Source organism: Hippopotamus amphibius, chromosome 2, assembly GCF_030028045.1.
Source record: "Hippopotamus amphibius kiboko isolate mHipAmp2 chromosome 2, mHipAmp2.hap2, whole genome shotgun sequence".
In the NCBI taxonomy this organism is placed as follows: domain Eukaryota; kingdom Metazoa; phylum Chordata; class Mammalia; order Artiodactyla; family Hippopotamidae; genus Hippopotamus; species Hippopotamus amphibius.
In genome coordinates this window covers 213008755-213035383 of record NC_080187.1, presented here as the reverse complement: position 1 = coordinate 213035383, position 26629 = coordinate 213008755, and the positions used below count along the sequence as shown (strand labels likewise).

Genomic DNA, 26629 nt, shown 5'->3' with positions numbered 1-26629 from the left:
TAAAACTTGCCTGTGATTTAGGTTTAGGACTCAGCTCTCTCATTCAAACCCAACATTTACCGACCCCCCCCCCCCCAAAAAGAGGTCAGGAATTGCTATTACAATTGCTATCATTTGTATCACTTGGCAAGTAAATGGATACAAATATCTAAGTAAATGGAACAAATATTTAAATACAAATCCTTAAGCTTCCTCATATAAGTTAAAGAACAACCTGGAAGATTTAGATTATTTCCATCAAAATAGAATCAGATATATAACATTAATATATAAATATACACACAAGGCCAGATCAATCTATCTTTTCTGCTTCTTCTCCTAGTTTTATAAATGTGATCCTTTGTCATCATACTTTCTGAAAATCAACCAGGTCCATGAATCCAGCAAATATCATAAATATCCTCCACTTAATAATTTCTTCTTTATTCAGCATTTTTTTAAAAGATAGTAGCAAATACCAATTTACTTTGTTGCCCAAGTGCCAAGTAAGCTTCTGGCTTAAGAAACAATAAAGCTGTGCCCTTTATGAGTGGATATGTCAAATACATCATGTCAGAATTGGCTTTCCATAAAGATTTACAGGATAAATGGTGTGCCCTTAAATAATTAGGTACTTGCTGCCAATACATGCTCACACATATATGTGTTTAATGATCCTTTAATAACTTGTCTTTGGAATGATTCTGTCCTACCTTTGCTGCTGCAGCCCTCCTGTCCTTTGCATCACTGAATTCATACTTCTGGAAGTACCCAATATGCACTGTAACAGACAGATGGACAGATCAATGGGCCACAGCGACAAAGGGCAAATAGACAGACTTGATAAAAATTAAAATCAAAGTATATAAAGGGGAGGGAGGAACCAGAAAACATATCAACCTATATTCTATAGTAAAATACCTGAACTTCACTACTTGCAACCCTCCCATCCACACACCAAATAAACTATTCTTTATTTCCATTTTATTCCCTTCTTTCAAGTATAAATAGTACCATTGCCATAGGCAAAATAATCAGTATTTTTAATACTGATTAGCAGGTTACAGATACAGCCTGGTTATTTCTGTAACCATGACACATAATTTGTTCAAATAGAGCTTGCTCTTTAATACACAAGAAACTATTGCATCCCAAGAACACTTCCTATGACAAAAATAAAATGGCAATTATTACACATAAGAAAATTACTACCAAGGCCTATGTGATTCAAGTACACTACTGGGAATCACTGAATGAAAGTCACAGTTCGGCATTTTATCATTCTGTATTTTCCTATTTTTCTATGTAAAAACATTTCCTCGTACCACATCTCGATTATTTTAGGGGCTTAAAAGAATGTATTAGTGCCATTTAGGCCAATTTCCAAGATACAGTAAAACATTTACATACAAAACTACCAACAGTATCTTTAAGAGCCATGCAGAGTCCTCCTGTTAGCTCAAATCCATTCAAATGAGTAGTCACGCTTCAGGAAGCTTCTAAAAGTTATTTTTTGAAAAGTACCTTTATATCTCAAAATGCCTGCTTGGCTTAAGCTTCATCAAAAACTTGCATCCATCTAAGTCATTTTAATTTAATCAAATATTTTATTCTGCTACACGTTTAAGAAACATTGAATTGTAAGAGTTCTGGTTGTGAAGAAAAAGCAAGTTAAAAACTGAATGTACTGATCTAGAAAATATATATAAATATATATTGTTAAATATACACAGGAAAAAAAAAGGAAACATTGAGGGAAAATGTTTCCCCTTCTATTTCCAGGGGATCTAACCATTTACACATTCCTTATTGTAACCTCTCAAAAACATGAGCAGATAATGAGTAATAATAATCAAATGTAATGCATAATCCTTGACTAAATCCTAGACTAGAAGAAAAGCTATGAAAGACAACTGGGAAAATGTGAATGTGATATACATTAAATTTTTTTTCTATGACAGCTTTATTCAGATACAATTCATATACCATAAAATTCACTTTCAAAGTATGTGATTCAGTGCTTTTGATTATATTCAGAGTTATGACACACAGTTCTGTTAACCACTAAATTTAGAATATTTCATCACCCCAAAAAGAAACCCCATATCCATCAGCAGTCACTCCCATTTTCCCCTTTCCCCGCCTAGCCTCTATTTTTTGTCTCTATGGATTTGCCTATTCTGGACACTTCATATAAATGGCATCATATAGTATGAGGCCTATTGTGACTGGTTAATTTCATCATTTAGTTTTACTTATCTAGGAAGGCCAGGGCCAACAAGCTGAGAGCTTGCCATGGACATCAAACAGGTCTGTTTTACAGGGGGAAGGGAGAGGAACTATTAATTTAGAAAGCTAATTAAACTTAAAGCTTCAACTACACTATACCAGATGAGAAAAGAGAATTTATTAAAATTATATGACTGATACAAAGTCACAGAGCTGATAAAAGGCAAAGCTGGAACTAAGTTGTATACGATGCCAAAGACTTAACCACTATTTTGTCTCCTAATAAAATAATCCACCCATTCTCATTGATGCTACCTCCTAATACCTTGAATACCTCCCCCCACCTCTCCATTCCTGCCTTTCTAAATAACCTCATCATACATTTCTTGCTCAGATTATAATACATTTCTCACTACTCTCCCTGCTTCCTAACATCATCCTGTTCTCATTTAAGCCCTATACTGCCAACAAAGCAGTTCTTCTCAACACTAATCCTCTATAAAAAGTTTACAGCTAGGGAGGGTGGGAGGGAGTCGATGGAAGGAGGGGATATAGGGATATAGGTATAAATACAGCTGATTCACTTTGGTGTGCCTCAAAAGCTGTAACAAAAGTGTAAAGCAATTATATTCCAATAAAGAGCTTAAAAAAAAAAAAGTTTACAGCTATTTCAACTGGCCCCCTCTCATTTAGCACTATGCTAAAGCCTTTCACAAACTGCCTACCTATCTAGACCCAGCTCCTACCACACTACTTCCCAATAATTTTAGCAATTTTTTTCAATTCTTTATTGTTCATTCAACAACCTAGACCAGGACTCCCTTGGTGGCACAGTGGTTAAGAATTTGCCTGCCAATGCAGGGGACACAGGTTCAAGCCCTGGTCCGGGAAGATTTCACATGCTGTAGAGCAACTAAAGCCCATGTGCTACAACTACTGAAGCCTGCGCACCTAGAGCCCATGTTCCACAAGAGAAGCCACCACAATGAGAAGCCCGTGCACTGCAACAAAGAGTAGGCCCTGCTCTCCGCAACTAGAGAAAAGCCTACGCACAGCAGCAAAGACCCAAAGCAGCCATAAACAAACAAACAAACAAACCAGACCATTAATAGCTTCTGCCTTTGTACATTCTATTAATCCTCCTCCCGTGTCTGGAATGTCATCTCCAACCCCATCTGCCTAGTGAGTTAGTATTCATTTTTCAAAACCTAGCTTCAGACCCACTTTCACCAGGATTTGCCAGTCCTTCCCAGAAAACAGCACTTAACATTCCTTCTTTGACCTTGTAATTTTACTGTTGTACACACCACTGTATTATAAAGTATTTATACAAGCCTCCTTAAAAGCATTGTCCAGAATCACTAAAAAAATACCAGGTTAAAAAAAAAATCAAATATTTCAGTTTACATACTCTTCTCAATTAAACTCAAGCATTATTTTTAGGAACCCATTAACCTCACAAATTCATAAAATAATCATGATATTTACAGTCTTAAAAAGAGGATAAAAACCAGGTTAGGAGAACTGTGGAGGTTCTATTTTAAAGAGAAAAGTATTAAAAATAAAGATAATAATAGTAGTGACTACCTCTGAGGGAAGGAATCAGGTAGTTAAGATATTAAGGTAGGAGATTTTCTACTTTTTTATCTTTTGTACCTTTTTGAATTTTCAGCCAAGAAAATTTATGCATAGTCAAACAAAAGTTTTTTAATCCTAAAAAAAATGTATCGGGGTGGGGGGAGTCAAGGAAGGGATGGAATACGGGGGTATGTGTATAAAAACAGATGACTGAACCTGGTGTACCCCCAAAAAAATAAAAAAATAAATGTATCAACAGTCTTAGAATACTAAAGCTGTTTAAATTTTTTTTAAATCAGAGGTTATGGAGGAGAGTTCAGTCATATTGGCCCCAGCATGCAACTTATTTCTGTATTTTGTTTTGGTTACATAGAATGAAGAAAACCCTGATTCACAAAGATAAGAAATCTGCATTGCAATTTCAGTATATTCTTCACTTAAACTAATCCAGAAGCTTAAAAAAGGTAGTAGAAAACATTTTATTCATAGTTGACTAGTTAACACTGTCTAGCAACTGCTTTTATTTTTATAAATGCAGAGTCAGAGGAAATAAACAGAACTCAAAACCCCAAAACTATTAATAATAGTCACATCAAGATGAGTTATCTATTCACTTGTTATTGCAAAACCTGCCAATGTCTGCAATGAGGGTATGAACAAACATCTGCCTGTGCCTTGTCTGGCATTTATTTAACTGAACAGCACACATATGTGCTGCTGCAATGTTCTACCTTCTGTAACTTTGAGCAGGCATACACAGATCTGAATCCAAAATGCCAGTTCATAACAATCTTCAATCAACAATCCACAAGAAGTGAAGCAGAAGCTTTATTCTGGATTCTGCACGCACAGAAAATGTTAGCCTGGATATAGTTTAACACATTGGTAATCTCCAATATGTTAAATAACTCTTTAAAAATTACAGAAAGGCTCTCATGAGGAAGGGTTAGAACCAGGCAGGTTCAAGTAAAAAGCTACTGAGAGATATTAACATACGGAAAAACTCAAAACCAGAGCTGTTCAAACATGAAATGCACTCACTTCTACAGCAGCTGTAGGGGGTTTAAAGCCACTGGAGAGGTTTAAGAATAGGTTCAGGGATCACTTAACAGGGAGGTGGTATACTTGGTAAATTGTTGGCCCGCATAACCCTTAAGATCCTTTTCATCCTTGTTAATCTTACTCTATGTGAATCAAAAATTGTGTTGACTTTGATATGAAACAAATATTAGGCAAGTTTACTGTCATCCTTCATTCTTTAGCTATTGTTTATATATTACACTTTCATTCCTAAGAGTGACTAGAGGATTTTTGTGAATTTTAAAGTCCTATTTTCACCCTTTTGGCTTTACAGTTGAATGGAATGCAACACTATAAATCAAGCTTCAGACACTCATATATTTCGAGGATCCAATGTAAATATGTTAATGCAATGTGAGTTGAGATGCTTATGGAAAACAGACAAAATATTTAGGGCCAATGAAATGGAATTATTACATTTAAAAAACCAATTAGACTGGTAAGTATAATTATATATATATATACACACACACACACACACACTTTCTTTTCAAAAGAATATTACTTACACATTAAATAACAATAAGGCCTGCTCTAAGTTTGTTTATAAAAACTGAATAGTAAGTTGAAAGACATTTCCTTAGATTTGAGTTTAAATGGTGAGTTATCAGTAATACGCTCCTCTAAGAACATCACAAAAGAAATATTTTCTCATTATTGAACAAAATAAGTCAAGTCAGCTAATCTCCCTTTAAATATATAAAGCATTTGTTATCTAGCACATCCATAACAATGCTATTCTCCCGGAACCTCTTGGTGCTTCTGTGAGGAGAATGCTGACTTTGTGGACCGCTGGTCTCTGTTTGTAATTTCATACATAAATCATGAATAAATTTTACATTACATATGCATTCAGTAACATACATCAAGTATGTAGAATTATTTAATGTTAAACTTTGTTTTTAAATGCTTAAATTGGACTAGAAAACAGTAAATGTTATACATAGCAATTTTGGCTTGAAATTTTCTTGAAGATGGTACATATATGTGGGCTGTAAAGTTTAAATGGGGATATAGTAGACTTCTGCCTCTATTCCACTCTAGTTTATTATTTATTTGGATTCATAAACAATAGCACTGAAGTCACAAAACAGAGCCCACTGACTCACTCTGTAAAGTCAGTCTCCTGAGGGCATACAGAGCTGGAGAGAGAAGGTAGAGCAGATCTAGAGAGACAAACAGAAAATACCCAGCACACAATAGCATTCACATATGTTTTATTTATATTTAATGATTTAAAAACTGAGTTTTTGACCCCAGCCATGAAAACCTGGTCAAGTTATTCAATTCCTCTAGATCTCAATTTCCTTATCCATAAAACAGTAAAAACATCTACTTCAGAGAACAGTTGTGATGACTAACATTCCCCTAAATAACTGGTTAAAAAAAAATAGAAAATATATTAGAGAATGAGATAAGAGTTAATTCAGTTAAGTCAACAGAAGAGGAATGTGAACAATTCACAAATGAAAAACATAGGGATAGTACACCAAGACTTATTTTTAGCAATAATAAAGTCAATAAGAAAATTCATTCATATTTAATTTTGACTTTTCAATGTTTATCAGCTATGTTCCAGGAACTATGCTGGTCAATGACAATACCAAAATTAATACACTTCAAGGATTTTCAGAGTTTATTTAATAGCAAGAGAATAACAGAGATTTTTTAATTTATTGGCTGCGTTGTGTCTTCATTGCTGTGAGTGGGGGCTTCTCTTGCTACGGAGAGCAGGCTCTAGGCGCATGGGCTTCAGTAGCTGTGGCACATGGGCTCAACAGTTGTGGCTCAAGGACTTATTTGCTCCGCAGCATGTGGGATCTTCCCAGACTAGGGCTCGAACCCGTGTCCCCTGCATTGGCAGGAGGATTCTTAACCACTGTGCCACCAGGGAGGCCTTGGGATTATTTTTAAATATAAGTATATACAAAATCCTGAGACCCACTCAAAGAGGAAGCTTCAAAGAAGAAATGATGTTTTAAGATGAGTCAAAGTATTAATGAGTTTATCAGGGGGAAAGCATTTGAAACAAAGGGAAAAACCTCACAAAGACACAAAGAAAAATTTCACAGGTACTACCATTTTACTTACTATGTCAAGATGACTGTAAAGAAATGATAGATAAGGTAGATAAAGGTTGAATTATAAAAGCCTGATCTATCATGCTAAGAATCTTTTATCCTAATCTGCATCCTCTGGTAATCTAGTTGTGGAACCTTCTAGGCTCAGAAGCCCTAGGCTTAGTAAGCTCCTCTAAGCCCTGTTTCCTGTCCCATTCCTACTGCTTATCATGATGGGTAAAGATCTGGTGTACTTTCTCAGGTCACAAACTTAGACCAAGTATGAACATTTTTGACACTGTCATAAACTGAACAGGATGACCACTCAGGAAAAAGAGACATTTCAACATTTCCTGAAAAATCTGTGGTGACCACACTACATTCACAAGGCCCCATTTTCCATCAATATCACCCTTTTCACATTCTTTTAATTTTTCTGACTTTGCCAATGAGAGCCTTCTAGTAACTTCTAATAGCTCCTAACAAGCCTCTACTATTCACACAAAGGACTACTTTCCTTCTGTCCTAACTACCAACTAGTCTCTTCAGAAGGCAGGACTTTCCTTAACCAAGCAGCAAAGAGGGGTCAAATCACAACAAAAGTGAAACATGTCAGAGTTGACCTGGTGTAAAAATAACACCTCAAAAGACAAACTGGTAGGTGTGGGATTTCTGGGTAATGGCAATACACTAAGATACTCAACTATGAAAATCCAGGCCAGGGCAAGTCAAGAAACAGAATATAACTGAAGATCAGGCCACACATGGATAAAAGTGGGCATGATGGGTCCGGAGTTACTGACTTTATAATCAAGAATTTATTTACATGTCTGCCCTTCCTGGACTAGGAGCCGTGGAAAGGAAAGGGATGTCCTCCACATATCTTTCTACACCTACTGCCAAAGCACATGTACCAAGGGGAGGCATATGGACATAAAAGTTGAGTACAGATTTGGAAGAACATGGTGACAGGAAGATGTATAGTGGTTTTAGGAATAGTAAAATCCAAGAGGACCAAGCTCAAGATAGTGCCATCAGACCAGTGGAAAGGAGGCGTTGGTCTTTCAGCTTCCTATCTTAAAAGCATTCACATTAATTATCTTTTTGTCACTTGAATTTTATACCTAGAAAGGAACTTTAGAAATCATGAAGTCCAAATTTTTCTTCTGCAAGGGCAGGCTCAAACTAGAAACTGATTTAGTCTAAGGTCACACAGTAATATAGATGGGATTAGACTCTAGTCCTAGACTATAAAGTATAAGAGTTTTATGAAATTGTATGAAACATGAATTAGATAGACGTGATTGTTATGTACTTATGACCTTTATAAATACTTTTTGCCCCTCACATGGAAGTTTTTAAATTTTGATCTTGTTAAACCTACTGTATTACGTAAAAGGAGGCTGCCCTATACTCAGTTTGGAGGGCTTTCAAGTTCACTTTTTATCATTTATTAAGCATAATTAAAAAAAATTTTCATCTCATGATCCTGGAACTAAAATCCAGCCTTATAGCCACATTCCTGTATCTTACCCTTCCTTCCCACATAGTATCTGTGGTAGCCAGCCTCCAAGATGGCCCCCACAACGATCTTTGCCTTCTGGGATTTGTGTAGTTCCCTCCCACAGGGAATAGGGCTGACCTATGTAACCAATACAACACTACAGAAATCACAAAGTATGGCTTCTAAGGCTAAACCATAAAAACATTATGGTATCTGTCTTGCTTTGATTACTTGGTCTAGTGGGAAGCCAGCTAACTTACAGTGAGGACACTAATGTAGCACTATAAAGAAGCCCATGCGATAAAGAACTGAGGTCTCCTACCAACAGCCATGTAAGTGGGTCATCTTGAAAGCAGTTCTGCAGCACAAACCAAGCCTTTAGATAAATGCATCCTGAGCTGACAGGCTGACTACAGCCTCATCAGAGATCCTGATCCAGAATCACCCAGCTAAACTACTCAAAACTATAACACAATAAATGTTTGCTGTTTTAAACCACTAAGTGTTAGGGTAATTCGTTATGTAGCAATAGATACATAATAGACTCATCTAAAATCAGTTAATTAGCTAAAATGAAAGATTCTTTTAGTACTGTAAAGTTTTCAGTATACAAATATGAAGAAAACTTAAGTATGAGAATTTGACTCAGTCAAAAAGTCCAACTAAAGTCTGAGAAAGTTTGGTATAGCAAAAAGAACTATTTGAAAAGTCAAAAAGACCCAGTTTCAATGACCTCCACCAGTCTCTAACAGAGAAACTCTGAGCTTCCCTGAGAAACCCACTTCTCAGCTTCTCTAACTTCAATTTACTTATCTATATAATGGAGATTGTCTTGGGGTTATAATGCTATTCTCTTGGGATTTTGTAACAAATAAACATGAAAACACCTAGCATATTTCAAAAATATCAGCTATTATTACCACTTTTGTCTGTGAGTCTCCCCTTACGTAAAAATGAGTAAATTATTTTTCAAATCTGTTATTTTCTGTTATTTACCCAAATCTCAGATACTTCTTACTCCAGTCTTTAAAATGTCATACTTTCTAGCTGGAACCTGAGTTCAAGGAATGGAGGCAGCCGCTAGAAGTGAAAAAGGCGAGGGAATAGATTCTCCTCTAGAGTCTCCAGAAGGAACACAGCCTGCCCACGCCTTGATTTTAGTCCAGTGAGATTCATTTTGAGCTTCTTTCTCAACTGTAAAATAATGAATTTCTGTTGTTTTAAGTCACTGACTTTGTGTTTACTTATTACAACAACAAAAAGAAACCAATACTGAGACTTGAAGGGGTGTCTCAATGATTAGAGGAATGACTGGTCTTCCACCCCCAGGACATTTACTGAATCCTGGGACCACACAGGGCCAAGACTAAAAATCTAAAGCTTCTGAAATGCAGAGTGATGCTTCCAACAGTCTGGAGGGGCAATTATTAAAGTTTGGGACCCCCTAGGGGAGAGATTGCTGAGAAAAAAACAGTTCTTAGTTGAAGACTCTAAAAGGCCAATGGCAGATAAGAGACTGAAACTGAACAGGGCTAGAACTCAACCTTATTGGATAAAGGCAACCATTCACTACTCTCACTGTCAAGCAGAATGAAAAATAAAAATCCTCTCTGTATATTTTATATACAGTGTATGGCATGCAATCAAAATACGTTCAATGACAAGAAAGTCTGACCAAAAACTGAAAGAGAAAAAAAAAGATAACATGAAGAGACTAAAAGATAATTCGGATATTGGAGTTCACAGACAAAACTTTTAGGAATAAATTCTTGATATGCTGGAGAAAACAGAGCAAAAGATGGAAAACAGATGAAAAAGAAGTCACCAGAAAATTAGCATCAATAAAAAAGAATCAAATGGAAACTCTAGAATACTCTACAGTATCTGAAATTAATAATTAATTGAGGGGTGTTTAATAGCAAATCAGACAAAGAAGACAGATTCAGAGACCCAGACAATGAATCAATAGAAATCATCCAAACTGAAACACAGAGAAAAAAAGAACGCAAGATACATAAAAGAGCTCGGGACACATATGGAACATAAAAAGTTCTAATATAGGTGTAACTGGAGTCTCAGAGGAAAGGGGATAAAGGCAGAACTGATATTTTTCAAAACTGGTAAGACATCACCCCCCACAGATTGAAAAGGATCTGAAAACAAAAAGCAAGATAAACACAAAGAAAACCACAACTACACACAAAGTAAAAAACATTACAAACACCCAGGTTAAAGGTTACATAACTTCCTCCTACCACAAACAATGGAAGCCAGTAAACAATGAAATCTTTAAAGTGCTGACAGAAAACAACTACCAACCTAAAATTATATACACAGCAAAATATTCTTCCAGAATGGGGATGAAATAAAAATATTTACACAAAAAATGTTTACTAAGTGCCTACTACATGCCAGGTACTGTTCCAGGCACTGGGACTATAGTGATGAATAACACAAAGTCACTGCTCTCACAGAGCTTTCATTTTAATGTAAGAAGGCAGAATATGAAGAAATTAACAAATGGAATGTCAGGTGGTATCTCTGCCAGCTACTTCTTGAAAAAAAATTAAGCATCCCAATCTTTTTCCAAACATCTTTCCTGAACTAGTCACAGCTTATGATTCACATTTTTAATATTTCTGTTAATACCCCCCACAGCATCTAACATAGCTTATATATGTTACTGATTAATCAGTAGTAATTCCTAATCAGTAGTAATTCCTAACTTGTCATATATAACCCATTGCTAATGTATAGTGAACTCATACAGCGTGGTTAGCCATATCTCCTGTTTGCAAGCCAATACTATGTTTCCTTAGTAAATCAGAAATATTTCAGAACATCAGAGCAGTGATTCTCAACCTGTCTGGTCTCAGAACCCCCTTTCATCTTAAAAAGTATTGATGGTCCAAAGAGTTCTGTTTATGTGAATTATAACTATCAATATTTATGTTAGATATCAAAATAGAATTTTTTTAATATTAACTCATTAAAATAACAGTAATAAATCCCAATATGCTAATACAAAAACGGTTTTTATGAAAATAAATTACATGTTCTAAAACAAAAAAGTGAGAAAAGTGCACTATTTTAAAGTCTCTTTAGTATCCGGTTAAATAGAAAACAGTTGAATTCTCATATCTGCTTCTGTATTCAGTCCTTAAATAAACGGTTTTGTTTGAAGAATAAAGAAAACATGGCCTCACAAAGATAAGTAGTTGGAAAAAGCAGAACTTTTATAGCCTTTTCAGATAACTATGGATATTCTTTTTGATATTATATCAAAACTCAAAAAGTAGTCGTTTCTGGGGTTTCCTAGGTGGCGCAGTGGTTGAGAATCTGCCTGCCAATTCAGGGGACACAGGTTCGATCCCTGCTCCAGGAAGATCCCACATGCCACGGAGCAACTAAGCCCATGTGCCACAACTATTGAGCCCATGTGCTGCAACTACTGAAGCCCACATGCCTAGAGCCAGTGCTCCGCAACAAGAGAAGCCACGGCAATAAGGACACCACGCACCACAACGAAGAGCTGCCCCCATTCATTGCAACTAAAAGAAAGCCCGCGCACAGCAAAAAAGACCCAACACAGCCAATTACATACACACATACATACATAAATAAGTAGTAGTTTCTTAAAGGCTAGTTGTAAAATAGAATCTGCAACCATACCAAAGAACTTTTCTTACTCTTTTTATATTAAAATCCAGTAGACTATCTTGCACTCTGAATGGATCATTTATCAGTGCATAATTGTGAAATATCACAACTGGTCACTGGAAAATTTGGAAAATATTGGTTCATTAAGTAGATCTTCTAAATGTTGATATACAGTGTCTCATTAGGAAACTTGTCAGTCTCACAGTGGAAGATATAAGTTTTCCAAAATTCTAATTTTCACTTAAAAACTTAAAATATTTTATTATTGGCAACAAATATTATAAGCAGTTTTTCTTAAAATAAAAGGTGTATTTCATTCATTTTGGAGAAAAATTTACATTTGTTTGCCATTTGTCTGAATAACCAGTTTGTCATTTTTTCAAGTAAAAATGGTATTCCATCAAACAAGCAGCTTGTTCAGCTCACAAATCAAACAAATGCACAAGTGTTTTTCTTCAAGACAACCTCCGTACTTTAGTATGCAGAAGTGGTTTGTTTATGCATACCACCAATTTTGCCACATAAGCTATTAAGAAGATGTAAACTTAAGGGATAAGATATAATAACACTAATAATTTGTACTGCTTCACCCAGAACAGTAAGTGAAACCAACACCTTTTACTGAGTTTGTGGCAGTGAAAAATTAACTACTAGTATAGTTGGTGCCACTGATTTGATCTGTGCTAAGGTTCCCGCGGTTTTACCCATGCATTGATTCTCCACCATCAGTATGAATCCCAGCACATTAAAAAAGGCAAATAACGTCTTAAAAGGTTTTCCTCTCATGGACTATACTCTGAGAACGACTGTATTAGGGTGACTCAGCTGTTTTTAACATAACTCTCAGTTCATATAAAGTGCCAGGGAACTACATGCAAATAATACAGTTTAATCTAAAAGTCACTATATATTCAGAGGCCTTAAAAAGCTTGCCCTCTTGGAATTTAAACACTTTTTTCTTGCCATCTTCTTACACTATTACTGTGGTATTATCTAGAAATCATAAAATAATGTATTAGTGCCAGAAGAAAATCGTGTCTGGCTTCCTTTGGTTTACAGATAAGGAAACCAAGGAAGCAAGTTTACTAAACAACAACAAACTTCAACAAGTATGTACTCACTGAGTTTCTACAATGTCAGAGACTGTTAACGTGACATATGCTTGCACCAACAAAACCCTCATCGTTAGCTAGTGACTTAGCTATTGGGATGGCTATATCACAGCCTCATGTACGCCACACCAAACAACCATACAAAGTGCTATGCAAACATAGGTAAGAAAGCAGTGATGGTAGAGAAGAGGAACCTGGTGAGAGACATGTAATATCTGAGCAAGGTATGAGTAGACTCCACCAGGCAGTTAAAGAGGAAAAGAGCATCACAAGAAGAGGGACAAGCACAAGCAAAAACAGGAAAACATAAATGTGTATTTATATTAAGAAGTTAAGAGTAGTGCAATTGGGGGGGGGTGGAAGAAAGGAACAACAGCAGATAAGACTGAAAAAATTAGCTGAAATTAAGATGGGGAAGCCATGAACACTGTTATTAAAGATTCTAGACCACATATATAACAGGAAATGTGTGTGGCAGCAGGGAGGACAATGAAGTCTTTTTTTTTTTTTAAGCAGGAAAATGACTAGTATATTTGTATTTGGTAGTATGACAGACTGGAAGCCCAGGGACAAAAAGGCAAAATAAAAAGAGGCCCTAGGGAGCTCCCTGGCAGTCCAGTAGTTATGACTGCGCTTTCACTGCCACTGCCACAGCCCAGGGGTTCAATCCCTGGTTGGGGAACTAAGATCCCACAAGCCATGTGGCGAGGCCAAAAAAAAAAAAAAACCCTAGATTAGGCTTAGTTAGTAAAAAGAAGAGGAATAACATAAGTTTCGGAGGTAACTTGATCAGGGCTAACTGGATATGGGAAATGCTGGGCAAAAAAGAATCAATGATGACTTTCAAATTCCAAGAATGATTAACTAGAAAGTCAATCAAAGGAAGAACAGCCTTAAGGAGAGAAGGGAGTAAATCTGGGTTTCAAAGAAATTTGTCCAAAATGTCACAAATTTCAATGTGTCCACGTTAAAGGTTTTTACTTATAAGTACTTGCTAAGAGAATCAGAAAATACTTCTCAGTCTCTAGCTTATATTTAATCCCTAACAAATATACAGTCATGACTGAGACAGGATATATTACCAAGTAATTGGAATCATGTAATATATGAGTTAGAAGTATGACAGTTTCAAGAGAGATAACAAAGCAAGCCTGGGAGAAGTATCTGGGATTATAGCTATTCTTAGCATTGTCTAAACAAATGTCTTAGCAATAAGGAAATGTTACCTAATACTTCATTATCTGCTGTACTTTTTGCCAAAATGTATTGTGTCAGGTCACTTGTGACACTTCTTTTAAATGGAAAATAGGAAAAAGGAAAAATGCTATTCAGCAAGTTCACATTAAGGGAAAAAAATTACATGAAAAAACTCCCAATGCAGTATTTGGCCTTAATACTAGCATTCTCATTTTAAAAAATGAAAAAAAGTAGGGCTCTGAAAAGTTAATCTGCCAGAGCAGCTGCTAGCTCAATAAGACCTTTTAAAACTGCCTTCTGAGACTTCCCTGGTGGCGCAGTGGTTAAGAATCCGCCTGCCAATCAATGCAAGGGACATAGGTTCGATCCCTGGTCCGGGAAGATCCCACATGCTGTGGAGCAACTAAGCCCATGCACCACAACTACTGAGCCTGTGTTCTAGGACCTGCAAGCCACAACTATTGAGCCCACGTGCCACAACTACTGAAGCCCATGCACCTAGAGCCTGTGCTCTGCAACTAGAGGCCACCGCAATGAGAAGCCTACGCACCTCAACGAAGAGTAGCCCCTGCTCGCTGCCAACTAGAGAAACCCCACACTTAGCAACAAAGACCCAACACAGCCAATAAATAAATAAATAAATTTAAAAAATAAAAATAAAAAATAAAACTGCCTAAGATACCAAACTATCCATTAATTTAATTCAAATACCAACTGGGCATCTACTATGCACCAAAATACATCAAGAAATGAGACATTATTCAAGATCAAGCCAGATGACTACCCATCACTGGGTGAATATAAACTTAGGAAGAAAGAAAAATTTAGGAAGAAACTTAAATTACACAACTACTTGTTCTTTTATTTATCCCATCATTTAATGGGAATAATTAAGCTATTTGTAAAGTTACACAGTAACACAGTGTCAAGATCAAAAGATGAACTATATAGTCAAGATCTTAACAAAGTCATGGGTCTGTGATACTATACCTTTTAAAACAAAGTGTCTAATGGAAAAATTGAGAAGTAGGCAACATACATAATCAAAGATATAGGTTCACTGTCATAAAAAGGAAGAAAAAGGGATTGATTAACTTCAAGAAAAAAAGCTTTTCCATCATGCTTCCAAACAATAATTAAGAAAAACAAACAATAAAAACCTTCATCCAAAGGGCCACCCTAGGAACAATGGGTCAAAGTTAAAATGGAAACACATTTTAATTCTTTTTTTTTTTTTTAATCAGGAGTTATTTGCAGCCAATTAAGCCGACTGTGCTCTTTTCCCCATGCGGGCCCAGTGTGCAATGGCTGCAAACAGCAGCCTTCTCGGTAGTGTATGCAGCCTGTTGCCTGTACAGGTTGCCCTAAGGGACCTTGGAGACAGCCCTTTCCTGGGGACATTAATGACTGGCATGCTGTCCCCAATCTATGCTCCAGACAGGTATGTGTGGTGCCTTCAGAAAGCCCCAGGGCACAGTGGCCAGGGTCCACATTGACCAAGTCATAATGTCCATCCGCACCAAGCTGCAGAACAAGGAGCATGTGGTTGAGGCCCTCCACAGGGCCAAGTTCAAGTTCTCTGGCCGCCAGAAGATCCACATCTCCAAGAAGTGGGGATTTACTAAGCTTAATGCAGATGAATTTGAAAACATGGTGGCAGAAAAGCAGCTCATCCTGGATGGCCGTGGGGTCAAATACATGCCTAATCGTGGCCCCCTGGACAAATGGCGGGCCCTGCACTCGTGAGAGTCTTGGCGCTGTGCCCTCCTTACTTGTGCCCATAAATAAATCCTACTTTTCTGTTAAAAAAAAAAAAAAAACAGGAGTTAAAGTTAGAATGAGCTACCTCACAAAATAGCTCACTGTCATTTACTCATAGTTAAGCAGACTGGAATGTTGCAGAGAGAGAGGATTCTTAGAGACAATGGACAAGAACAGGGGCCTTCAACCCTAGCTGTACATTAAAATAAATCAGAGAAAACAAAAACTTTTGTTTAATGACAAGGCCTGGTCCAAACTCCCAGAGACCCATTTACTTACTCTTGGGTTATGAATGCCAGCATTTTTTAAAATCCTCAAAGAAATCTGAATAAGATGAGTAGATTGCATCAATGTCAATATATTGATTATGATATTATACTACAGTTCTGCAAGATGTTACCACTGTATAAAAATCAGTAAAGGGTATAGGGGATCTCTCTGCATTATTTCTTGCAACTGCATGTGACTCTACAATTATCTCAACATTTAAAATGCTATGAAAAAGTCCCAGGTGATTTCACTATCTAGCTAAAGTTAAAAAAAAAAAAAAAAAGCAACAACAAGACAATAGACTAAAGAATCTCAAATTCTTACCAATTCTAAGAGGCTACAAAGTATTCTCTCAATCTCAGCCACTAAAAGGTAATTAGGAATGCTTATAATTTAAAGATATAATAATAGTTTGCAAAGCCAAACACAAGTAATTTATGGCTATGCAAAAATAAAAAATCAATACTATACCCTCCCATTAGTATATAAACTGACTGGACAGATAAACATTATACAATAGTTCTCATTCACCTCTTGACTGAGCCAGATTATATCCATATATATCGTGGTAGGGAGCGTCTAAAATGGCCCCCAGGGTCCGCCTCCTCACCTTCACACTTCTGTGCAATCCCTTCCGCTTGAGTGTGGGCTGGACTTGGTTACTCACTTAGAACAAGCAGAATATGGCAAAGTCATGAGATGTTACTTCTAAAATGAAATTATAAAAGACTATGGCTTCCATCTTAGGGGCTCTCTATCAGACTCCCCCTCCCCGCCTCCTCCCGGAGGGAAAGAAGCTACTATGTTGTAAGCCACTTTCTGGAGAAGCCCACACAGCAGGAAGCCAAAAATCAGCCAGTGAAAAATCTGAGGCCTGCACAACAGCCACAGGGGTGAGCTTGGAAGGGGATCTTCCCTTAGTCAAACCTTGCTAACTGCTATCTAGCTGATATGTTGGTTGCAGTCTTACAAGAGACCCTGAGACAGAGGCACCCAAGTAAGCTGAAGCCAGAATCATGGCCCATAGAAAATGTGAGATATTAAATGTTTGTTGTTTTTAAGCGACTAAGTTTGGGGGAAAATAAACGGCTAAGGATAACTAATACATATAGCTGCCACAGGTCACACCCAGAAGAAAGTAATCTAATCTGTTGACTTCTGCCTATCTTTGTTCATAGTATCAAACCTCCCAGCTTCTAGAATATTATCACCCATAATTAACAAACTCTGTTTACCTGAGCTGACCTCACCATCACCGGGACATACCTTCCTCATTCTTAATTCAATTTCTTAAGAATGGCTTCCTATCCACCTTTTCTATCCATCTAAATCCTAGACATCTTCCAGACAACACCCACAGATCTCTCTTCCATGAACAACCTATTACTATCCATTTCGCACTGACCTAATAGCTTTGAGTGTCTAAATTCAGAGACCATGAACTCCTTGAGAATAAGTCTCACATTTTCTTCAACATTTTGTACAGTACTGAGCAGGTGCATTTACAGTATCCAAGACCTTATATCCCTTCCAGTGAATCAAATAAATAAACTCACTCAACTATTTTTGTTTAAAAAAACAAAAACCCAGAGGGTGGGAAAGGGTGGAAGAAATCCCAAGCGTTCCAACCTAGAATGTGAGACATTACCAGTTTGGCTTCCGTGTTTGAAATAACTGAGTAAAGACCACCCTAACCTGAAGGATAACAGTAATGATAACAAATCCCCTCCACGATTAGCCCAGCAAGTGTTGTCCAGGCTCTTGAAATTTTCCTTTTACTGGTTTCTTAAATAATATGCTTTCCATCATTAACCCACTCTATAGTAATTTATCACCAGTCATTACGCACAGAGAAATACTGCTGTTAAATTTCAACTAGACCAGTGGTTCTCAAACTTTAGCTTGCATCACCATCACCTGGAATGCCTGTTAAAACAGACTGCTGGATGCCACCCCCCACAGTTTCTCATTCATAGGACTAATGCCATAAATGATTCAAAAAGAATTAATGTAATTTAAAAGTTATAGCTCAAGGAGATCAGCTGGAAAAAGATAAAAATTCAAGAAGAATAAACCACACCAAACACCTTAATAACTTCAAAATATACACGCACTACTCCCCCCTTCCCCCAACAAGTTAACCCATTTAAATTCATCTTGATACAGCCAGTTGAATTCAATTTCTTGGAAACAATGAACACCTCCAATTCATTGAGGTTTTAAAAGGATGTTAGAAAAACAAAGCACAAATGTAAAAAAGACCAATCTAGTAGTTCAACGCTCCTGTTTTAACTTCTCAGATCCAAAAAAAGAAAAGAAAATGAAGAAAAGCAAAACAAAAACTGAACATTCTGAGATGTAAATGAACTTGCCAGTTTGGAAAAGCAGTGGCTAGAACTGACTCCTGAACCAATACACAATACACTGGACTATACTGCCTCTAATTTACGCATGAAACCTTGCCTTAGAAATTCTTTAATTAAATATTTTAATTAAATAAATAAATGAGTGAAATAACATTAAAGATTTCAATTCAACAGCCCACAGAAAATTTCCCTCATAAAGGTTACATATTTCTGTTGTCTTTAAAACAGGTTATTTAGAATAATAAATCTTAAAATAGCAAGACGCCCACCCACTTCTCTTTATGCCTCCTCTCTGACCACTCACATCCAACAGCCCCCGGTGCCTCTTCCTCAGCACAACCTTTAAATGTGGTATTCCTAAGGGTTACTTGCCCTTCTCACTCTGCTCATTCTCCCTGAGTCAAAATCATGACACTGGATGAACTATGACTATTCCAGTGGTTCTGAACTATCACTAGAGCGGCTAAAAATATAGAGATGCTTAGGCTCCAATTCAGACCTGACTAATGGATAACAATCTCTGGGAATGGAGCCCAAGGACCTCTATGTTCCCCACCTCTATATGCTTCTTAGGTAAGAACAATGTCCTCTACAGTGACCAGCACACACACAAGGCACAATCAATATTTGCTGAAGACTGTTGTGGAAACACAAGATAGCAAATTTAAACATCCCTCAATTGCAAAGTTGTGTAATGTTAGCTTAATAAATTACTTAGCTATTCAGACAATTACATTAGATAACCATTGTAATATTATTAACCACTTTAATATTAACAATACTAGTTAAGTAAATATAGCTGGGTAAATTAAGGGCTTTAAGCACTTCTCTAACATTATTATATGTTAAAGAAAGTCCCTGATCTTTTCTTAAAAGTTAAAAAGGTAAGATAAGTAGCCACAAAGAGTTTAAATAAAACAAGACCAAATTAAACAAACTATAACAAGAGTTACAGAAAGCCAGAAAACCAAGAGCTTTCTAAAAGAAAAAGTGTTAATGTACTCAACTGAAGACTAGAACTAACCAGCAGAGATCTACAAATAGTATTAATCTGTTGTTGCCCAAAAAGTAATCAAATTCCCCCAGGAAAGATTAAATTAACTTGGCAACCTTTCTACATTCAATTTTTTCTCCTGCACATTTATTTTCAAATTCTCTAACATATCTGATTCATACTGAAAAGTAGCACCAGGAAGAAGGGGATTTAAATTTTTTAGATTTAACAGTAAGCTCCCTGATGTGAACTACGTAAAACAATGGTTTTTAACTTACTTAAAACTGTCATATTAAAGCAACATCAGTTTTAACTGAAAAACCTACACGACTGATATTTAAAGGCTCTAAGAATATAAACAGGTCTTATAAATCAATAAAAGATAAACATCCCAAAAGGGGGTAAAATGAGCAAAAGCAAAGGGCAATTTACGAAAGAAATACCAATGCCCAATAAATACTAAAAGTTCAGCCTCATCAGTTTAAAAAAAAAAAGCAAATTTAAAAAATGATAACCTGTCTGAAAGCAATGTGGTAATATGTATCAAATGGTTGAAAATAAGCAAATTCTTTGACTCAGTAATTCAATTTATCCTATGAAAACATTCAAAGATTTATCTATAAGGATATTCCCAATGAGGTTTATAAAAAGATGGAACCTAGACAATAAAAAGGAAGACTTAGAATAACAGATTGATTAAATAAATTAGTGTAAGCACTTGAAAAATATTTATTGGCAAGAGAAATTTGACATTCCTTCTGTCTTTGTAACCTGCATTTTTCTACTGAAAGCATAAAGAGAACATAGAGTTTGATTCTGTTATTATTATTTTTAAAAAAATGTATAGCTCATCCACAGGTCTGGAACAATTACTACAATTCAAATTCTGGTGTATCCCTCCCAATAGCAGGCAAAATAATTATTTTTGTCTTTTTTTTTCTCCTGACCTCATCAGTTTTTTTCTTACAACGCAATGCGTTACCTGTGTAACTTTTTAAGTTTAAATCTATTAACATAAATAACTTATAACCAAAGCCTACTTTAGTGTACCACTTGCCTAGTGAATACCATTTGGAGAAAAAAAGGTCTGAGATAAATCGTATCCTTTGATTTACTGATATTTCTAAATACGAATTTTTAACAAAGGAAAGATACTTATTTTAGCAATTCTACTTAAGAGCATCCTTAACATGAAGCAGACCAGAAAAAAAGAGTTGTATCAAAAATCCAGCATGGAAACACGGTTAAAGTAGGACAACTAAAAAAATCCCTAGTATTTCAGTTCATCCACGTTTATTCTTTTCCCCTAAACTAACAAAGAAAAAATGATGTCACATGCATTAGCTACCTCTGTTCCAGAAGTAACATAAAGTACTTGTAAGGTTTGGCTTCAGTGATTAAGGACACACCTAAGAGCTGAAAAAGCTGGATGAGATTTAACTACATGAAAACAGACTATAAGTTAAAAAGTTAAATAATAAATATCCATAAATTTTTAAAGCTAATTAAAATGCCAATAAGCTAAGTAAAAAGTCTGAAAACGTCAGATTTCATACAGATTTACTATATACTTTATACAGTAAATAAATGAAAAGAGAATTCAATGTTTCACTGTAAATTCAATTTCCCCAAAAAAAGAAAATTTCTCAATTTAGAGACCTAAGAACTCAACTGTCATATTTCTAGGATCAGAAAGAGCAGTAAAACTTCTTTCTTCTACAACCTTTCAATCTCCTCCTCACACTACATTATCTAAACAAAAGTTTGAAATTTCCACTGTTCAGTAATAGCACCAGATATCACAGATTTTTTTTTACTATAATTCAAAACACTGTCTTCGAATACGCCTAAGTAGATGGTTCCATTTCCAAAAGAAAGTGCAGCTTACTAAACAATACTGTAAAAATCTATTAATCATGCAAACTCAACAAGTAGGCAGTGACATACTTCTAACTTGCCAGTGAATATTAGCCAACCAATTTCACGGCGGAAAAAGGACATACAAGAAGGCAGTAGTAACCTGCAGCTCACGTGTATAGTTTCCTTCCACGTAACTAGTGTTCTAAGAGTTGCACTGAATCAAGACTCCATTTTTATCCTTCAGTCGTACCCCGACCCCTCATCGTAACTGTTTTCTCCAAATACATGGAAACTTTTGATTTGCTAAAGTTCAAAAACGCAGAATTTAACCCACAAGAAGGTTAAATGAGAGGTGGTTATCAACTTAAACCGACTCCAACTTACTGACCACGAAATACAAATTTCCAGAGAAAGGAGTCCAGAGTAGAAAGTCTCCACTTGCTAACTCACAATAGAGTCTTGTCCAATATCACACAATAACACTGCGTTTTGCTGCTGTTTTAGCTGCGAAGCTGGGTATGCAAGCTGCAGCAATTATTCCAAGAGCTTCGAATATGCTACAACTGAAAAAAGTAGTTAGGACCCAACCGAAGAGCAAAGACTTAAAAAGATGCAAGCAGAAGCCTCTCCACCAGAAAAGACCCATCAGCACCTCTTCCGAGAAACAGTTCCCTTCCCCCACCTTTAAGTAGGCGCTTAAGACTGCCAAGCAGATCCATTTCTTTACTAACCGGTGCCCACTTGGAGCAACCGTACACCAAGCAGCTCTTAGGCCTACTCTAACCCTTCCAAATGTGCTCATGTGAGACTGAAGACCGGGGAGACTGTGTTAGGGGTCCAATTCTTCCAGCTCGCCTCCCCGCCCCGCCCCTGTAGGCGCTCCTGGGGCCAGAGGAAGGACACTGGGCCCAGGAACAGGCAGGAGTTGCCCGTAAGAGAAGTCTCGGGCGGCCGCAGGCCTCCGCCATAGCAGGACCTGGAAAGCACCGCCCCCAGCGCACCTCCCCACACCCGGCGAATGTCTGCTCTCTCCCCAGCAGAGGCAGAGGAAGAGACAGGGCCGGGAGGCACCGGGCCCGGCTGCGCACCAGGCCCGGGCCTGCCCCTGGGGGCCGCGCGGACCGCCCGAATACACCCCCGGGTCAGGCCCGCTCAGGCCGGCGCGGGGGCCACCCTCACCTGGATGACCTCGTTGACCTCCCGGATACATTCCACCATGTGTTGCAGAATCTGCTCGGCCGTGAGCACCTCGTAGCGGTAATCCTCCTCCTGCTCATGCCCGGGTCCGCCGCCGCCGCCGCCACCGCCGCCGCCGCCGCCGCCCGGCCCCAGAGCGCTGCCGCCGCCGCCGCCCGTCTCCCCGCACAGCAGTCCGTCCCGCTCCCCGCCGACGCCCAGCCCGGGCTCCACCAGCTCCACCTCGCCCAGATCCAGGTTATCATCGTCCGGCTCGTCGTCGTCCTCGTCCTCCTCCTCCTCGGCGCCGCTGTCCTCCTCGCTGCACTCCTCGTCCTCGTCGAACTCGTAGTTGTAGCCCTCGTCCGAGTCCATGGCGCGACGCGCGGGGGCCCGACGGACGCTGGCCCTGAGGCGGGGAGAGGGCGGGGACGCCGAGGCCCCGGCTCCCGCTCCGGCTCCGGCTGATGTCCGGACGCAGGCCTGGCTCCGGCCCCGCGGGCCGCGGCTCCTCCCCGGGCGCGGCGGTTGGCGGTTGGCGGCTGGCGGCGGCGGCGGCGGGGAGGGCGCGGAGGAGGGAGGGAGGGAGCGAGGGGGCCCCTTGCCGCCCGCCTCAGTCAGACGCGGCTCCACTCCGGCCTCCGAGAAAATACACAGTCCCCGGCGCCACCTCCACGGCCGCTGCTGCCGCTCCTGAGCCAACAAAGGGGCGTGCGTCACCGCGCCGCGCTGCGTCGTCGCGTCACTGCTCTTGACGTCACCGCGCCCCGCCCCGCCGCCCCTGCGTGGAGCGCGGGGAGACCCCAAGGCCCGGAATGGTCCTGGGAGCGCTGCGCCGCCGGAGTAGCCGGCCGGGTAGCGGTGGCGATCGCTCTTCGGGCCGATACCGGCGGACGGTGCGCTGGAGGAGGCTGTGGCCCGCTGATCACCGAGGGGGCGGGGGTGGGGGCCTGGACCGCCCAGGTGGTGGTTTTTGCCGCAGGCCATTGCGGTCCAGCCCAGCGCGCCGTCCGTCGGCGGAGTCGGCCTTCCCGCCGGGCGGGAGAGACCCTTCCCGCCTGCCCTGGAGTAATTCCACGAAGACCTCGGCTGTCGAGCTGCTATTCCCGTTGCTTGGGCTGCGCAGTAGATTCTGTTTTGTGCAGAACCTCTAAACTGTAGCGGGTGAACCCCATCTTAAGTAATTCGTTTGTTTCTGTACACTCGTACAGACGTGCTGGGATTTTTAAGTCGCCTACAGTGACGTCATTTAAAAGAAGCGTTTCCTGAACTCAGCTCACCAAGCACCTGTTCAGGGCCCTAAACAATGTTAACATCGTGGCTTGCCTTTTTTAAATTCTGTGCAAGGGCTTTACATACATATTTCTCATCTTCAGGGAGCTACAGTACCCATTTTATACCTGAGACTCAAAGGGGAAGAGACCTGACCAAGACCTCAGAATACTTGTCCTATTTTAGCCCCTGGGTGACCTTAAATTTCAATCACAAAAATACTTTATCATGTATAATATGTATTATATACTGCATTGTATATAAAATGCATTGTAAGACAACACAATACAGACAGTGATAGAAATATCTACAGGGACCAAATAAAGCGGAGAGACAGTGCTTGTCCTTTATCTGGAAATGTGCTGTGAGAGTGTTGAGGCATGGCTAGGAGTTTAACAGAGAAGGTAGGCAAGATAGTCTAGCCTGAGAAAATAACAAAAGCAATAGCACAGTAGGTGTAAAGTAATTTAGTTTGGGGAGCTTGAACCGCCAGGAGGGTAAATGGCAAAATATTAAGCAAGTTAATGACCAGGACAGTAAGAGTATTTTATGCCATCCTAACAGACTTAAATCTTTGTAAGCAGGACAGGAGAAGCAGAGAAATGTCCTGAAGGAAGACGAGGCATGAGAAAACTCCCTCTTGGGATAACTTGAAGGACTGGCCAGATTGGAAATCTTTTCAAGTCTGAATCCCTAACTTACTGATAAATTTTGCTGTTCAACCTACAGGTTCCCTTTGGAAATTGATTTTGAAAAGTGAAAAATACATTTATGATGTAAATAAGCCTCTATTAATTTGTCCATTTTGTAAGTTTTTTAATAATCAGATTTCCTAAAATAATCTTAGGATTTGCAAATTAAAACTTAACAATGGGGCTTCCCCGGTGGTCCAGTGGTTAAGACTCCGTGCTCCCAATGCAGGGAGCATGGATTCAATCCCTGGTCGGGGAACTCTATATATGTATATATATAAGCTTAACACCAGTGCTGGTAGGTCATGGTGTTTTGATTCTGTTTCTATTTAGCAGTTCTAAGTTGTTGCCACAACTGGGGCAAGCTAAGGACACTAGCAACCTTTCTTTCCACCCCATCCCCATTGTTACATACCTAACAAAAAAATACATACTGAACAAAAAAATTCAGCAATGCTTGTCAGTACCCTAAACTCCTTTGCCCCATCTTTCTTTTCATCTACCCCTACCTTGAGTGAACTCTACCATCTATATCCTCCCCTTTGGTACTGGAGCAGCTGACTACTATTGGAGAAATTTGCAAAATCATACGCATTCTGTCATTAAATTGCTCTCACCTACCACACCTGATCCCTCAACACTACCCAGCAGTCTTGTTAAATTTTTCTAAATTGCTCTCCCACTCTAGGCAACTCTTTCAAACCTTCACCAGTTTTTTCAAATCCTCAACAGTGCCCTTCCAAATCCTCTCAAAGTACCTGACTTTACATCACAGAGAAGTTTGAAATCATAAGGACCAATGTGACTGAAGCATACTGAGCAAAAAGAGAGTGTTATGGGACTTCCCTGGTGGTCCAGCCGTTAAAACTCCACGTGCCCAATATAGGGGGCCTATGTCATTCCTGTTTTCCAGGGAAGAAAATTGGCCTGCTTTTTTTCTCGGAAAACTTTTGCATAGTCTGATGACTCCTTTTTTGGTTAATATCACAGTGCTTCTGAATTTTGGGGTCTCCTATTCATGAGTAAACCATCATAATGAAATTTTCAGCAACACTCATACCATTGATATTTTAAAAAATATCTTAGAATCAGGTTAGTTTATAGTGCTGTTTGAGGAAACCAGTTATGACAACTTCTCTCTGGCCCCAAATTGGCCAAGGGATGACCCACATACAATGTTTTTTTAAGTGACTTGATCTTAAAGGTATTGCCTGTGTTACTGCTTTCTCTATGGTGATTACGGGGTAGAAGTACAGTAGTCTGTAAACAACAACAGGACAAGTTCCTTGAAAAAGAATAGGCAAGTTAATATTTCCTTGGTGCCAAAAGAATGATTGTTTTGTAATTAGGTACTCCCATTGTCTCCATGTCCTAATAAGGTCAAAAATATTAGTAAATATTTATTAAATATCTACTTATGGGGTAAAATTCCATAAATATTTACATGCTCACCAAATAGTTATGAACTAAATTCCAACAGGGAAAACACGCAAGTGCTTTTCAGATAAATAGAAATTAAAATAGCGCTGGAATTTTTCTAAGGGCAGATAATAGAGCTGTAAGCTATGGAAAAACCTCTTGTAATGCCAGGGCACTAGGGTGACCAACTGTCCCAAGTGGCACAAAACGGGGGTTTCCTAGGATGTGGAATTTTCAGTACTACAACTGGGAAATCTCAGACAAAATGGGATGTGGTCACCTCACCTCAGACAAGCTGGGACATGTATGATTTAATTAAAACACTGTTTCCAAAACAAAGTGGAAATTGCTTTTTGTCATTTTGTTTATAAGGTTTTTTTAATGCAGCATTTTTTTTAATGTTTTAGTTGTTCCTGTGTT

At 38.7% G+C, this 26629-nt stretch overlaps 1 protein-coding gene and 1 non-coding gene across 3 annotated transcripts in view; one reads left to right on the top strand and one right to left on the bottom strand.

Annotated features, from left to right (window-relative positions):
* The window catches only part of ARIH1 (ariadne RBR E3 ubiquitin protein ligase 1), a 102295-nt gene extending 78765 nt beyond the window's left edge, over positions 1-23530 (bottom strand). The window contains exons 1-2 of one of the 2 annotated variants that reach the window (XM_057723234.1): positions 22830-22996; positions 693-760 (exon numbers count right to left, since the gene is read on the bottom strand). In XM_057723234.1, the coding sequence (XP_057579217.1) occupies positions 693-760; positions 22830-22860 (99 nt within the window). In that variant the 5' untranslated portion in view covers positions 22861-22996. Of the gene's footprint in view, positions 1-692; positions 761-22829 lie in introns of both variants that reach the window. The other variant, XM_057723233.1, reaches the window with a different exon arrangement.
* On the top strand, positions 15651-15785 carry LOC130847216 (small nucleolar RNA SNORA70). Its single transcript, XR_009052003.1, has one exon. It is a non-coding gene; the product is annotated as a small nucleolar RNA SNORA70 (small nucleolar RNA).
* Positions 23531-26629: the final 3099 nt, after the last annotated feature.